This window comes from Equus przewalskii, chromosome 28 (assembly GCF_037783145.1).
Source record: "Equus przewalskii isolate Varuska chromosome 28, EquPr2, whole genome shotgun sequence".
NCBI classification, from domain to species: Eukaryota; Metazoa; Chordata; class Mammalia; order Perissodactyla; family Equidae; genus Equus; species Equus przewalskii.
Genome location: NC_091858.1, coordinates 16,393,631 through 16,410,057, shown reverse-complemented (window position 1 = coordinate 16,410,057; position 16,427 = coordinate 16,393,631). Strand labels below are relative to the sequence as shown.

At 34.1% G+C, this 16,427-nt stretch overlaps 1 protein-coding gene across 1 annotated transcript in view; it reads left to right on the top strand.

Moving 5' to 3' along the window:
• Positions 1 to 8,234, top strand: part of SGCZ (sarcoglycan zeta) — a 1,053,589-nt gene extending 1,045,355 nt beyond the window's left edge. The window contains exons 7-8 of the mRNA XM_070598086.1: positions 520 to 643; positions 7,154 to 8,234. Coding sequence (XP_070454187.1) covers positions 520 to 643; positions 7,154 to 7,348 — 319 coding nt within the window. The 3' untranslated portion in view covers positions 7,349 to 8,234. The remainder of the gene's footprint in view (positions 1 to 519; positions 644 to 7,153) is intronic.
• The last annotated feature ends 8,193 nt before the right edge of the window (positions 8,235 to 16,427 follow it).

Sequence of the window (16,427 nt, the reverse complement as noted above, 5' to 3'; positions counted from 1 at the left end):
GTGTAAACAGTACTTCAACATTTTTCAAGTTTACACAATTTTGACTGTGCATGCTTGAAACTTCTCAATATTAATGACTTTCATTAACGCTTTCTCATTCTTGCAAGACAGGAACTCTATTGAGGCATACTTCCATGCTAAATTTATAAAAATTTATTTATTAACCCTCCATCATTAATATTGAAAATGTACAAAAGATTTAAACAAGTAAACTTATCATGACCTACTTTTCATGTATGTTGTAACGGGAAACAACCTAAGAAACTGTTACTAAATCATTACGAGAGTAAAAAAGAATAAATAATAGATGTGTAACAAATGAAGAGTTTCATAAAGAGCCAAAAAATAGATAAGGCAATTAAAAATCATTCAAAAACTGCTTTTGGCTTTTTGTGAAATGGCAAAGATTTTTATTTATGCCTTACTGTCGTTTGTTTCATTTCAGTTGAGTAATGTTATCTTCTAGACCACCGTAATTTATTCTTTTTACGATTAAGGATTCTTTTGTTTTTCTTTTAGGCTTGAATCACCAACCAGGTCCTTGATCATGGAAGCTCCTCGAGGGGTCCAGGTGAGTGCTGCTGCAGGAGACTTCAAGGCCACTTGCAGGAAGGAGCTCCATTTGCAGTCTACAGAAGGGGAGGTGAGTTCTGAGGGGCAGAGACTGGTCCTTCAGTGCTAAGTGTGCATCTTCTCAAATTACATGCATATGATTTCAGGTGAAACAGACAGAATTGCTTCCTAAGAGAGCTTAAATGATGAAAATATTAATACTGCTCCTTGAATATGAAATTTGGTAAACCTAATGTTATTTTCTTTCTTTTTTTTTTTTTGGAGGAAGATTAGCCCTGAGTTAACTACTGCCAGTCCTCCTCTTTTTGCTGAAGAAGCCTGGCCCTGAGCTAACATCCGTGCCCATCTTCCTCTACTTTATATGTGGGACGCCTACCGCAGCATGGCGTTTCAAGCGGTGCCGTGTCCGCACCCGGGATCCAAACTGGTGAACCTTGGGCCGCTGAGAATTGGAACTTGCGAACTTAACCACTGTGCCAATGGGCCGGCCCCCCTAATGTTATTTTCTTAAGTCAAAGCTCCACTTATTTTCTACTGAAAGATATTCATTCATAAGTCAATTACAAGTGGGGCATCTAAAATCCTGTAATTTCAAAATTGGCAGATAAACATAATGAGTATCAAAATAATATCAAGAATCTTTGTTTTTTTGTCCTGTTTTGGTTTTCAAAAACTTCTTCCAAAAAGTACTTCAGATGTTTGTTTCTGTAGAAATGGCCCCTATATTTTTGCTAAAAGAGAAACAAAAGTTTACTTTATCATTTAGCCTGATTGTTATTTCCTAGATAAGGAGATGCATGCTAATATTTTTCTTCCATGTCGCTTTATTTCCCCCAGAATCTCCTTTCAGTCTGTTGTCATTCGTTTAAAGAGCATCTGCTTTTCCTCACTGGCTGCTTTAGAGAACTCCTTGCATTTGATCTTCCACTCTTTCACTGTAATGCAATAGACACATATTTATTTCATTTATCTTATTTGCTATGTATGTTGTGATTGTTGTGTTTGCAGAACCACATTTTTGTCAATTCCTCGGCAGCATGTCTTCACATATTACCTCTCCCCCTGTCTCAATGGCCTTCTTCTGAAACTCTGAAGAAACGCTATGTCTTTTCATTCTCTTCCCTCCAGGTCTCTTAGCCTCTCCTTCCTAGTTTCTATTGTTTTATCTCCTTGTGCCTCACTCTGCTTATTTATTCAGCTCTACATGCCCAGGTATCTGATCTTCAGTATCTAATCTCTTCTTTAATCCCTAAATTGAGCTTTTAATTTCAGTAATTATGTTGTTCATTTCTAGGATTCTCATCTGTTGGTTTTTTGAATCTGCCAGGACATCTTGGTGGTTGCTCTTTTCTTTGCTTGTTTGTTTTTAATTCTACTTCAATTATTTCATAGCCTTATACATAATACATACTCTACTCTGAATACTTTTGCTACAATTTCCGAAGTCCTTGAAAGTCTAAATCATTGTATTGCTGTTTCTACCAATTAATTCCCTTAGCATTTTCTTCCTTCATGTGCTTATTTTTTATTATGAGTTTACAAACGTCAAGTTGAGAAGAAAAAGAATGGAAGAAGAATTTGAGAGATCCTCTGGAGCATTTCATATCTCTTCACACATAAAGACGAGGGCATAAATTAATAGAATCAGAGGACGATGTTCCTCTGTCATCTTTATGCTGTTAACGTTGTATTGATTCAAGACAAATTTTACTCATAGTCATGCACCGCATAACGACATTTTGGTCAATGCTGGACCACATATATAACGGTGGTCCCATAGGATTAGTACCATCTAGCCTGTCTGTGTAGTCAGCTATACCATCTAGGTTTGTGTAAGTACACTCCATGATGTTAGCAAAATGATGAAATTGCCTAACAATGCGTTTCTCAGAACATATCCCCATCGTTAAGCAACGCAAGACTGTATGTATTTTGCTTCCTCTTTATCAACAAACCTACTGGCAGGAACATATTATCATCTGAGTAGATATTGTAACTTAAATGATTTAGAAATAGGCTTAGTGATATTTAAAAAACATATCCATTTCACTTTTGAGGATTTCTTTCCACTATAATTGCAGACTACAGTACCTTTTCTACTATAGCAAGCCAGAAATCTTTCTTCAATATCTCATATTCTTTTTAAAAACATTGCATTTATCATGCTAATAATACATTCAAATTATTCATACTATCATCCCATAATACATATTGATGGTTACTAATCTCTGTTCTGCTCATATTTGTGCACCACTTTATACGTTCTTTTATTCAACGTATCAGCAGTATCCTTGGATTCAATTACAGATTAGAATTTAATTGTGAATTAAGTATTACGCTATAATGAAATCATAGCCAGAGGTGTTCAGCTGTGGTCATTTTTTTATATTAATAAAATAAAGATACAGAAAAGCACAAAACTTTATATTAGAATAAAATAGCGTGTAATTTTCCTATGAAGTGTGAGATGATATAAAATCTTTCTCATTGCTTCACTGACTACACCACAGAAAGGCAGATTGATCATTCACTAAACAACACAGAAATAGGTAAAGTCCCTACCTTTAGATAGTTTTAAACAAGTTAACATCAGAACAGACACGGTATTGAGGTAACCAAAACAACAGACAAAATGCACAAGAATGAATTGGACCCAAAATTCTGCACTGCAGAAGTTTCAATGATTTCACACATGGTGTTGCAAGGAATTTCAAATTCAGCTCTGAAGACAACACGAATCATGATTGTGTGTGGAACTTTAAAAGAGTTATAAAAGCGTATTCAATGCAATAACATAACATATACTTTACAAGATCACAGAGGAAGGATAAAACCATTTTTATTTTGCAAATTAGTTAACCTTTTCTATGACAGTGATAGGCGTGATTTCAACAGGTGAGAAGGGGGTAAATGAATTCTTGGTGGGGAGAAGACAGTGGGCTGTGACTCAAACGCTCAGGGGTGTAATTCTGAGTACGAGGAAGAGTTTCGGAACAAATAGATTATATGGCTTATGGGGCAATATAGAATAGAAATATCAATTGTAGAAGTTGGAAAGTGAACAGTATCATAGTAATTGTGTTACCAGAACAGAAAGAGATATGAGCAAGCCTTTCCATGCTGGAGAAGCTGAGCAATGTTGGGTTGAAAAGAATCAATACATGACACTCCTTTTTATCTCGTGACTTAATTTTCTATCTCAAGCCAAGAAAATGCCACTTTCTCTTTTTAAAGACCCCATTCATTTTAATTTACCTATTAATAAAATCTAATTGCCTTACATGGGTCAGGCTACAGCTTGGATCTCAGAAGTTTACGGGATTAAGTATTGTCATATAGCTAAATACTGTCCTGAAAGGAGAGCTAGAGGGCACTGCCGTAGCTAAGCTGAAGCAGGCCACACACCATAAGGCCCAAGTCCTCCAAGACTGACTCCATTGGTGAGGCCTCCACAGCTATGCTTGGTTTCCAAGGCTGCCACCTGCATGCCCTATATGTATAAAAACAGCTACTTTCCACAGCTATTCAGGCTACACCAATAGAAAGAGGCCATAACTATAAAATCCAGCAATTTGGCATTGTGTCAGCAAGCCTCTGCAAACCACCAAAGCTAACCGGTAACATTGCTTTCTGTACTTACTAATAAATAAGCCATTCACAATATCTTACAGTCATTTGATCAATCCCATATGAGCCTCCTTATCCACGTGTTGTTTAGCTTTCCATGTTCCATTCTTTATTACCTATGTCTCATGGTTTCTTGGCCAGAGCACCAGCTCCTGATTTTTCTTCAGAGTGAACTCACCTCCAAATACGCAGACCTAAAACCACAGGGTCCCAGAGCTTGTCACCAATTAGCATTTGTGAAGCTTGAGAATGTCTGCTCTCTGAAAGCATGCTAGCTCCTAAAAAGAGGTGAGAAAAGGATGGGCTATTCAAGCCCAGTTCCTCTCTCAAACCCAGCCAGTAAGAGAAGTCATCCTCCTCTCCTGTGGAGACATGAATGCAAGAGCCCAGAGTGTGTACCAATTACCATGTTACACTCATTGATGTCCCTCAACATGGAAACACAGAAGCAGAAAAATGAGGCCCAGCATCTACACCCCAAAAATGTATTGTCATTTTCTTTGTCTTAGGTTTTGTGCTTTTAATTTTCACATCAGAAATAATAATAATAATCTTCTTTAAAAAATTGTGTCACTTAACCCAGAAGTAATTATGGGGTAATAAATTTTAACATTTGACACCTACAAACAAAAACTCTATTCATGTTTTCTGAACTTTGAATACTGTTGGTAAATGCAATAATTCATTTATTTTATAATCTATTCATGTATTCAATAGCTATTTGCATTATGGGGAAGCTGTATGTGCACAGTCAAATATTGTAAAGTTATAAAAAAATTCAGGTGTGATGTTACCTTCAAGAAGGACATAGTTTAGTAGGAAAAGTAAGATATAATATGACTACAAAATAACATATCAAGTGATCAGCAAAATAAAATATTAATAATAATAAATTCTATGGGAGAACAAAATAAGAAGAGTCTTTCACCTTGGAGCGTCAGAGAAGACCCATGGAGGATGGAGAAGATGAACTGGACTTTGGTGGAGGGTGACAATTGTACCCTAGAAGGGAGAGACGTGCAAGGTGAAGGAAGAATGTTCTTTCATGCCATGTGCACTGGCACAATTCTGTGCACTATTCTATAGCCAGGAACCAAAGACAGGCCCTGCCCTCACAGATCTTACTTTCAAGTAAGAGAAACAAACAACAAATAATGAATACACACAATATAATGTTAAGAAGAGATTCTTTTTTTTCTTTTTTGAGGAAGATTAGGCCTGAGCTAACTACTGCCAGTCCTCCTCTTTTTGCTGAGGAAGCCTGGCCCTGAGCTAACATCGTGCCCATCTTCCTCTACTTTATATGTGGGATGCCTACCACAGCGTGGCATGCCAAGAGGTGCCATGTCTCCACCCGGGATCCAAACTGGCAAACCCCTGACTGCCGAGACGTGGAATGTGTGAACTTAACCGCTGCGCCACCGGGCTGGCCCAAGAAGAGATCCTTACTATAGAGAAAAATAAAGCTGTCAAGGAGAGGTTTATGGATTAGTCTTATTTTAATCAGAGAATTAAGAAATCCTATCTGAGAAGGTGACCGTCTGGTAAAGATCTGATTAAACATGGTCACGTCTAAATTAATCTAAAGTATACATGCCCATAATATATGAATCCATTTTCTGGCTTCCTTGCAGTATGCAATCGATTCCTGTGTTTCAAAATCTATACAGCATGAAAAAGGCAAACAGTGGAAATCTCCCTCCTACCCCTGTTCTCAAACCACCTACGTGATATACACCCCCACTTGTAAATATCTGGAGAAAAGTATTTCAGGCTAATGAAATAGGGAATAAAAAAGCCCTGAGACCAGAGTTCTTTGGTATATTTGAGAAAATGCAAGAGCTTGAGTAAGAAGAATTATAAGAAATGTTAAAAAGATAGGCCAGGTCACACAGGGCTTGTGGACCATGGAGAGGAATCAAGATTCAGTTGAAGTGTGGACAGAGGAGGCCATTAGAGAATTTTGAGCACGGGGGCGGGGGGGTGGCATGATTTGATTTGCATTTCTTAAAAATTAGGTCTATACAGTATGTAAAATACACTGGACGAGGACGAGAATGCCAGCTGGGAAGCAAGTTATGGGAAGCAAGCTATTAGGAGTCCCACTAAGACATGAATAGGACTTGGATGAGGGCAAATATGTGGAAAATGGAGTAGTCTTTGATTGTCCTGTCAATTTAGAGATGCCTTTAGGCAGTAATTAGCTATATAACAGTAGAATGAGGAAAAAGCTAGAGAGAGTTATTTCTTTGCTCACTCACATTCATGATTCAATTTTTCTTTCTTTGGAACTTTCCCCATGCATGTTAAAACCATATGATCACTGTCCATCAACGTGTTGTGTCCATTATTTGGAAGCAGTGAAGTAATTTGCAAGTTAGAAGACATAGCAAAGTAGGTGTTGAGTACAAGTCACTGTTTCATGGAGACTTCAAACCTGATTATATCTGTTGTTAATTGTGCAGATTACCTACTCGGTATATCCTTTAGACTGTCTGTCAACGTGATTTTACAAGTATTTAAAAAAATCAGGCCAGAGAGTAAATTTGTTTTTAATTAATTGCCCATCACTTCAGTAATGTCATCTCCATGAACATCCTTATTTCTTTGTATGTTCTTTAGACTAGGCATGATTAAAAAGCTAAATTGAGAGACTGTCAAAATCATTAATTTTCTGTGATGTTTGAATAACTAGGTTGGCCCCTTAAGCAGATTGTACAATATCCCTTTTCAGATCGGGCTTTCTGTGAGAATGCACCACGTCCCAAAGGAGAAGATAGCTGCCGAGCTTTTGGGCTATACCGTAGGAATGTAATTTGTTTGTTCAACAAAGCATGGCAGCTAAACCAATATAATTGTTTGTTGTGTAGGCTTTCTTATTAGACTATATTGTCAAGCTCTGAGAAATGTAAAATGCTAAAGTGAATTAAAATGCAATTTCTTTTCCCCCTAGATATTTTTGAATGCAGATACAATCCGGCTGGGAAATCTACCGACCGCCTCCTTTTCATCTTCTTCATCGAGCTCCTCAAATTCTCGACAGACAGTCTATGAACTGTGCGTCTGTCCCAATGGCAAACTGTACCTTTCTCCAGCAGGAGTAGGTTCCACTTGTCAGTCCAGTAGCAACATCTGCTTATGGAACTGAAGTGACTGATTTCTCCTCACACCAGAATAGCCTTTTGTTCCTGTCCGTCTGCTTCACAGTTTTGCTCGGTTTCCCTTGTGATCAGTCCAGAGCTTCTTCAAATGGTCCACAGAGCAACTTTTTCCAGTGTAAGCAGGGATTCACCACCACCTTCTCGTGTGATTTACCGTACTGTCCAACACAGAAAGTGCGAATGACAGAACAATGGAAAAATCATCTTCAGCGGGAAAACTGGATCATAACTTTTGCTCAAAAGGGAGAACAACATAGGTGCCTTTGCTACATGAAGTGAAGCACACAGTTTTAGATTTTTGCAGGACCTGGATATAAACTGCATATGCATACATGACATGGATGAAATTCCCAGTATCCAATGGCAAGATGAAATGGTTAACCCTGTGAGAAAACTAATTCTACAGTCTGAAAGCACAATTTTCCATTCATCTTTTTGGATGTAAACTTTTATCCCTGAATTTTAAAATTTTAAAGCATTATGTAATGCTTGCTTTACTAAAAGTTAAATTCAATACATAGTTTTTAACAAAACACAACTAAACAATACAGAATCCCACCCTGAGTTTTATTTGTTTCTTTAAATTCAATGTGTTGTTACTCTTTGTCTATTACGTCTAGAATTTTGTACATTAGGTAATTTTGAAAGCACTCAGCAATATAATCTTTACAGAATTAACAAAACGCCATTATACTGTCATTTGTCAGATCTGAATGGCCTTATATAGTATTTACTTGGCTATTGCATGTGATGTATTTGCTTTTAACAAAACATCTAATGTATTGCAGTATAAGGTAGGATTAAGAGGGACATACTGATGGTGTGGAATCCGTAGCTCTTTTTTTTTTTTTTTAATTTACGTGTTATCCTTTACACCAGGTCCTAATATTACAATTTTTGTTTGCTCCATCCACTTTATACTTGACTCTGACTGCTAAAATTCAAACATCCTCTAAATAAATAAACACTAATATGATGCATAATGCTGAGAATGGATTCACTTTCCATTGGAATATCATCTTCAGAATTATATCTATATATTTTTTATTGGAGGTTAAGATTTAAGGATGGTAGAAATTAAATTAAAAATCCATGCTTAAAGAGTAAAAAATACCACTGTTAACAAACATGTTGAAAATGTGTTTACTCCATTAGATTCATATTTTAAGGAATTTAGTTACATTTCCTTTCAGGTTTTAACATCTAGTTATTTTTATTAGACTGTTAAGCTACCCTGACAACAGAAATCATAGTACCTTCTGTTCTCCATGCTTCTTTTCGTAAATGAGCTCCTAATAAATAACTCCAGTATACTATAGATTCGTTTATCCCAACACTCCTTAACTCGAATTCTTGAAACTTACAAAACCCAAGAATGTAAAATTGTATTAAACATTTCCTATTATGGGAAGATGACTTGATTATTATAAGGTAAGTCCTTAATTTCCATGTACCAATCAATCTTCTCCCCCATGCACGCTCTTGCAGGTGTTGGGAAATTTCATTTTGGGAGTCCGTGACTGTAGAACCTTTGGGGTTCAGGCCTCTACAGCATGGGGTGAAGTGGGAGATTGGAACTTGAAGCAATTTGGCTAGTGAAAGTAGGAAAATTGGGTAACATAAGCAGCAAAGTGAACCATTTGGCCAGAATTATCTTGCTTGGATAACCTATCATATTGAATTCTTGAAAAAACTCCATTTCATTAAACGCATTCTGTACTCAGCAGAAAAATCAGAAAGCTAGTACAGGCTTATTACTTTTAAAATAGAACTTGACTTGTGGTTGGAAGTTATTGTATAAAACTTTAAATCAATTCAGAGTAAGAATTACGGTATGTATGCAATGGCTTAAAATTCATACCATAACAAAAAAGTTCAATTTATTTAAACTAAAACATTAGAATCTAATATGAGAAATTCTCACATTGGCTTTTGCAAAATACTCACACAAAGTATAACACAAGAGATTTTGAAAAATTATGGGTGCTAAACACTGTATTACGGACTTTTTTAGGAAAACACTATGTATTAATTTGAGATATATTCAAGTTCTAAATATCTCTAAATTAAAACACTTAGAAAGTTTCTTAGTCAAATGGGAACAATTCTTTTGATTAGTTATTAGCCCTGCTTCTAATCTCAGCTCTGTCTCCGATAATCAGTGCATTGATTTAGACAGTCTGGGAGTATCTCCAGCCTTTGGTTTACTCAACTTTACCAAAAAAGTATTGAATCAAATGGTCTCCAGAGAGTCCTTCCAGCTCTAACATATTCTCATTCCAAGAGGTGGAAGGGGCCATTGAAATTTTAAATTATATTTCATAGAGGAGGGAAGGTGAAAAAAAGGATGAGACAAAAAAGTGTAAAAACCAATTCCAGTGAGGGGCTGTCAAATTTTGAATTCTAATATGTTCTGAAAGGTTACAGACACAACTCAAAAAATATAGAAGTTAAAAGATTTACATTATGTCCAAATGATGTAAAAAAAATTTTTTGCTACTAAAAAACATTTAGTAGGAAAAAATAGTGATACAGATGGCTTTCCTATCCAAGACTGAATATTAGTTAAAATTACTTGACTGGCTATTTTAGATTCCTTGGAATCTAAGTATAAACTCAGCCTCAGAATTCGAGCTTCTCTTGAAGGCTTAGAAGATTGCTCCTAAAAGTCTTTAATTTCCTCATAAAAGAAGGGTTGGTTCTTTCTTAATACAGAGTTCCCTTAATTGCAGACTACCCAAACAGATTCATTATGTGTTTTTCCAGTACCATTTTTATGTTACAACATACATATAGTGCAGTTTACGGAGATGCAAATATCATCTTTCCTAAATCAAACTCAGAAATATAATTCATTTAAAGTGTACTACATGGACCCTCTACTTTGTATTCGGGTTAGCCGGAGAAGGCAGAGAGAGAAGAAAAGAAGAAGGCAGGCAAGCAGAAAGGCAGGAAGGATAGAAGGAAGGAAAGGGACTGACAATTCCCAGCGTTTAAATTCTTAACTGGGAATGGATAAACTGAGAAGTGATTGAGCTCAGTTTTTGGGGGTCAAAAGGAGAGAAGCAAAGAGGAGTCATTCTTTTTTCTTTCAGAATATTTCAGGAAGATCCTTCCAAAAAAATGCACTTCCAAATTTCATGTTTCTTTTGCTCAACATCTCCAAAATTTCTACCAGGTATTTCTTAGTCCTATTTTTGTTTTCTTATTTTATTATAAACCATAAACTTTATAATCTGGTGCATAATTATTTATCTGAAAATATAAGATAATTTTATGCTTCAAATTTTATGTTAACCTGGAAATCTTGCATTTCCAGTTCTGCCCTACATACTCATGTGACCTGTAGAAGTATATTTAGTTATCTTGACCACAGTTTTCTTATCTGTGAAAGGGGTACATCAAACTAGAAGTTTTCTTTGATTACTTTCTTCTCTAAATTTCACTGATTCACTAAAGAAAAGACTCAGCAATCTTGGTTCCAGTACCTAGTCTGCACTAGTATTTTTTTTATCTCCTTACATAACTTAAAATACTGCTTATAAATGTTGAAATGCAAATCTTTCCAGCATCCAATCCCCATGCCTTTTCCATACTTTCTTTCTTGTTCTTAACATTTGAACATTAATATCCCTTTTGGAAAATCATGCTTTGCTGACAAGCTTCAGTAATATGGCTGACATTAAAAAGGAAAAGAATGTATTCTGGTCTTATTAAAAATGACTATTTAGGAAATTAATGGAAATATTTAACTAATATTAATAGTCTCTTGATGATTCTGTTATTATTTATCTCTATCCAACTAAAAAGCATTGGTCTTTTGAAGAGAAGGTAATTTGATCACAAACAGCAATTGCTGAATTTTTTATAACGTATGCCATTCAAAATTCCTACATATTCTACCATCTGAATTACTCAATTGGACAGTGCCTCATTTTATGAAACTGGCATTTGATACAACAAAACTGAGCAATTATGTCATTGCAAACACGGCATCTCTATTTGAGAGAGGAATAGGCAGAGAGCTGGAGAGTGTTTAATGCATTTAAGCGCTTTATAGCAGATAGTGTCAATAACATAATATTAAAATATTAAAATAGTTGAAGACATTTAATGGCCAAATTCTCTCTGCAGCCATCAAGGCCAAACTCACATTTGAGTTTCATGTGAATGACGTCACCTTATGCTTCCGGTAGCTTTGGTCTAATTAGATTGCTCATGTGACCATATTTAAAGATACTTGGAGAAATTATTTTCTCTACATCCTAGTATATATTTAGTAATGAATATTGGAAAATATCATTATCACAAAGTAAAACAATATTGTATTTTTATTCTTTTAAAACAATCATAAACTAATGAATGACCTCACTGAACACTGTTATTCGTATTGTTTTATATTACAGTTCATTAGTTTAAATGTCAAAGACCAAAGACTGGGATTTCTATTGTATTTAACTTTACAACACTGCTGCTTCTACTAATTTATTCAAATGAATAGGAGGGCTTATAATTATAATATGAGGTAGTAAACACCCTCCTTGCAGGATTCTGAGCTGTAGACCATTAATTAATGCTTTTGTTTTAGAAGGAAAACTTTGTTAGTGTAATCCACTTACCTTTTCTACATGCATAATAAATTCCTTGATATTCATAAAACCAATATATATAGACCATATCACAAAATGAGTCCAGGATTGATTTATCGAGTTGCATTAAAACTTTCACGCTTGCTAAAAATTCTTTGGAGAATATAATTAATTTGAAATATTTCCAGAACCAGGGGGCTATTTTTTAAGCGTTGATTGAAGTGGTTCCACTCTTTGAGAAAGTCGATGAAAAACATGAGAGGAAATGAGGTATAATGAACTGTGATTCTTTTTGTTTTTGCAGTCTTAATATCTCATTTGTTTGAATATTTATAAATAAAAGCCAAACAGGGTTAAAGATGTGCAAGGACATTCACTTACAATGGAAATATGTAATTTCAAGTTTGAGTGTCTCGTTATTTATACAATTCTTTAAACCAGGTCCACTACTCATTTATTTTGTTTTGTAATTTTCATGTAAATGTTTTCTTGTATATACAGATATATGAAAAATGGAACTATTTTCTTACACATACTATGCAATATGTTTGTAAAATTGCAATATTACCAAAATTACAAAAGCTGTGCTTTTGTACTCTATCTTGCTTTATGTAAAATCAATCTTTTTCTATTTAAATGGACTATCTGTTCCATAAACTGTAGATAACATATCTATTCAAAAACCAGTCTATTGTATCTTTTGTTTAGTTTGGGGTGGATTGGGTTATATTTCTTTTGGGAGAAAATGCAACAAAGTTTGGCAGTTGGAAACTTATTTTTCTCAGAAAATGAGAACTTTGAAGCATGCAATGAGCTCATATAATTTAAGATCTCTCCTGTAATTCTTGTATTTTGTCCTAATTTTGGTGCTACTGTGTAATCATGATTAAATGTAGTCAAAACAAAGAGAATCAAAATCCATATCATTTCATTTATTTTATTGAGAAAACAATTTCAAAGAGGAGGGACATGAGTAGTAGTAGTAAATAGAGACCTTTTTCCATTGTGTTCTAAATATAAATTCTATTAAGATTTACGCTTTAAAAATTTAGTTTAATCTATATATTCATACTTGATAAAGATGCTTCTCTTGTGAAAAACTGAACATATAGTTCTTCTTAAATACATGTTCAATGGAACTAAAGAATTCAAATTGATTTAAGTCATGCTCACTACATTTTATCAGATGATTAGCTAATTATTTATCTATTCTGCAATCTCTATGATTTGATTTTGGTATGAGACTGGAAAAATTGCTATTTGCTCAAACACACCCCCTACACAGATATATATGACCACACACAAATACACATAGACATGAAACTGTGAATATAAACACATACTAACCAGATTTACATATGTGATGTTTCATTTATTCCTTTCCTTGTTACATTCACAATATCAAGAACCAGCTCAGTTCAGGATAATTTATTCCCAGTCCAATTTCTTACATGCTTTGAGAGTGACATTATTCCTCATGTGTTCCAAAAAAGCAACAGTATCCGTTGAATGGTTTTTTTTTAAGTCACTATTACCTTTTTTCTTGGCTACCAAATATCTCTATACATTGGTCTACATATTAGAAAAAGCAAAACAAAACCAGAATCATTTACACTGCTCACAAAAGCTTTAAAATATTAAATCTAAATAGAAAATAAATGAATACTTTTAATTTGGAGAATTATATATATTCGATGACTTTATTGAATCCCCAAAAAAGTTTTGGCTTGTGCCAATAAGCAACCAGACACTTACACACTTATTTTCAGTAGATCCTCACACCATTTGCCAACCATGCCAATGCCTGGTGTTTGCTAAGATCTTTTCTCTTATGAAGTGGAGATGTTGGAGAGCAGAGGTTTGGGATGGATAGTAAGCCAAGTAATTCCAATGAAATATTATTTTAGTGTTTTCAGAGCATTGGTATATCATTAAAGGAAAAGCTACAGAAAGTGGCACTTGCATAAACTGAAAATTTTGCTGTAGCTTCTCTTAATTACCAGGCAGAAGCTTACCCTCTTTTTAGGTCACGTGACAAATTTTACAGGGAAAGTAGTCTTTTTTTTTTTATTTTCTTTCCCTCTTAATAATAATAATAAGTAAATATTATTTGCCATGAAAGTAGAATTTGTGGTAATGGACAAAACGTGCTATTATAGTATTCACTCGTGTTTTAAAAATTAAATATATTCAGTCAGTTAAAAAACTATTCTAATTTAAAAAGGGAGTCGCTTTAAATTGTTGAAAATATAAATTGCCCCCCCACACTTTTTATCAAAGAATTACCATTGATACTAAAAGGAGAAGCATTAAGTCAAAAAAGAAATTGTTAATTTTAGTTTACAAATAAATACTAAACTTTTTCTCAGAACCAGCCCAATCCAATCATTTTTGCTCAGTCGTGGATATAAATTGTGAAGATAAAATCAGTACATCATCTTGGTTCATACACAATGCTTAGTATATTGTATAATCTACAATTAAATATTAGATTAAATTACTTTTACAGATATGATTTAGCTGATCTAGTCAAGATCAAGTATTAATCACTTATTTTCTAATGTATCCCTGTTTCCAGAAAGAATATCTGAGTTCTTGCAATATAAAGTAAACCCTTAAAAGACAAAAATAATAAAATAAAATCATAGAGAAGAAAGAAGGAACCGAAAAGGTTAATCACTAAAACTAAAATAATCAGTATATTGAACATTGAATGTACATTTAAGTTTCCTGAAAGCCAAAGATTTAAAGGGAAATGGCATAAGCTACATCATTTGAGAAAAAGGAAGACAACAATTCATATTTGCTAAATCTAAAGAATTATATTGCTTAGGTGTTTATCCATGGATCAATAAAGAAAACAGAATGCCTTAAAGAGTAGTTTCATTAAGAATTGCTCTTATCCAATAACTGTTCATAATTATAGAAGATAAGGTGTTACGGAATTGCCTAGTGTTGCGAAGTATGAGAATCTAAATTGTTCATAATTATAAATCATTAAAATATACATAAATTATCCCACACATGTAAAAATTACCCCAAATTTGTAAAATGTCAAACAAAAATGAAATAGATCCAAAGCATTTCTCAAGTTGCCAGATATTTTTAAAAATGTATAGTTTCTCTTATTATGCAATTTTTATGTTTTATATAGCAGTATTAACAGATGAGATAGCTTATAATGTAGGAGGGTAACAATATGGAAAATATCATAGGCGAAAAGTCTTGGTAAAACTCTATGCCATGTAAATTTTAACAAAAATGGTGAACGTAGTATTTTACTGCTGTTTATAACTTGCTAGAAGTTTTTGAATTCATTGGCCACCACAACTAAGGATTTTGGGACATCACGAAGAAAATTACTTATTGTCCTCAAAATTAATTAAAGAAATATAAAGCCAAAGGAAAACATAGCGAAAATTCCAGAAAGATATAATACCTTGTTTCATTGGGTCAATCTAATTACCCAATTAGATTTTAAAGATCATCTTGAATTCATACCTGGCTAATGGCTTTCCGCTGTGCTTTGAATGTACGGTACGTTATATGCAGTCCTTGTTTAAAGGCAGTCTGAAAGCCCAGAAAAAGTAAATTTAACAAGTTATGGCTTCAAAGTAAAACAATAATAGACAAAATATAAATTTGTTAAATAATAATTGAAACAACAAAGTAAAATATTAAAAGAACTTATATAAATTTCCTTTTACATTTCATCTTTCAACATCCAAAAACTATTTTTGCTATGATCCATTATCCATTTTTAGGAAAATTCCTGTTAAGTAAAATGGGTTTGATCTTTTGAAAGAGAATCAGCAAACTGGAAGTTAAAAGATCAGATTCTAATTCCTGTGTTGCTTTGAATGTCATTCTGTAATCTGGACAAACCTAATATACGTGAAAATTTCAAACTGCATCCATGATTACACATAGATATTTCTTGAGCACCAGCCTTGGCCAACGGAAAAGAGTTACCGATGTGGAACATGCCGAGAATGGTTCTAAAACCGGGTTCAAGCTCCTCAGAAAGGCATGGCAGGATCATTGACAATGTCAAAGGTTCTGGAGTGATTGATTAATTGCAGTACATCTGCTCTATTTTAGCAGTGAGATGATCTCAAGGTCTTTCAGTTCAACACTCAGTTTCCTGAATTATAAAACAAGGCGGTTAAATGCAAAATATTTTTAAATTCGTCAATGTTACCTTAATATCCTTTACAATTTTAAAGTGTTAAATTCTGTGCTATATAGAATGTACTTTTACTCTAATGTGGAAGTATAATATATAGTGCAATGTACTGAGATGAAAGAAATAAGGAATAGAGGTGGCAAGTTGTCAAGCATTTGATAAATTACAGTTCATTATGTAATTCAAAGTACACAATGGAGTAATCTGGGTTATGCAAGTTATCTGAGTTCCAGATAACAATTTTACTTGATAATCAACTGTTCAAAGTTAATGAACATGGGTTAAACATAT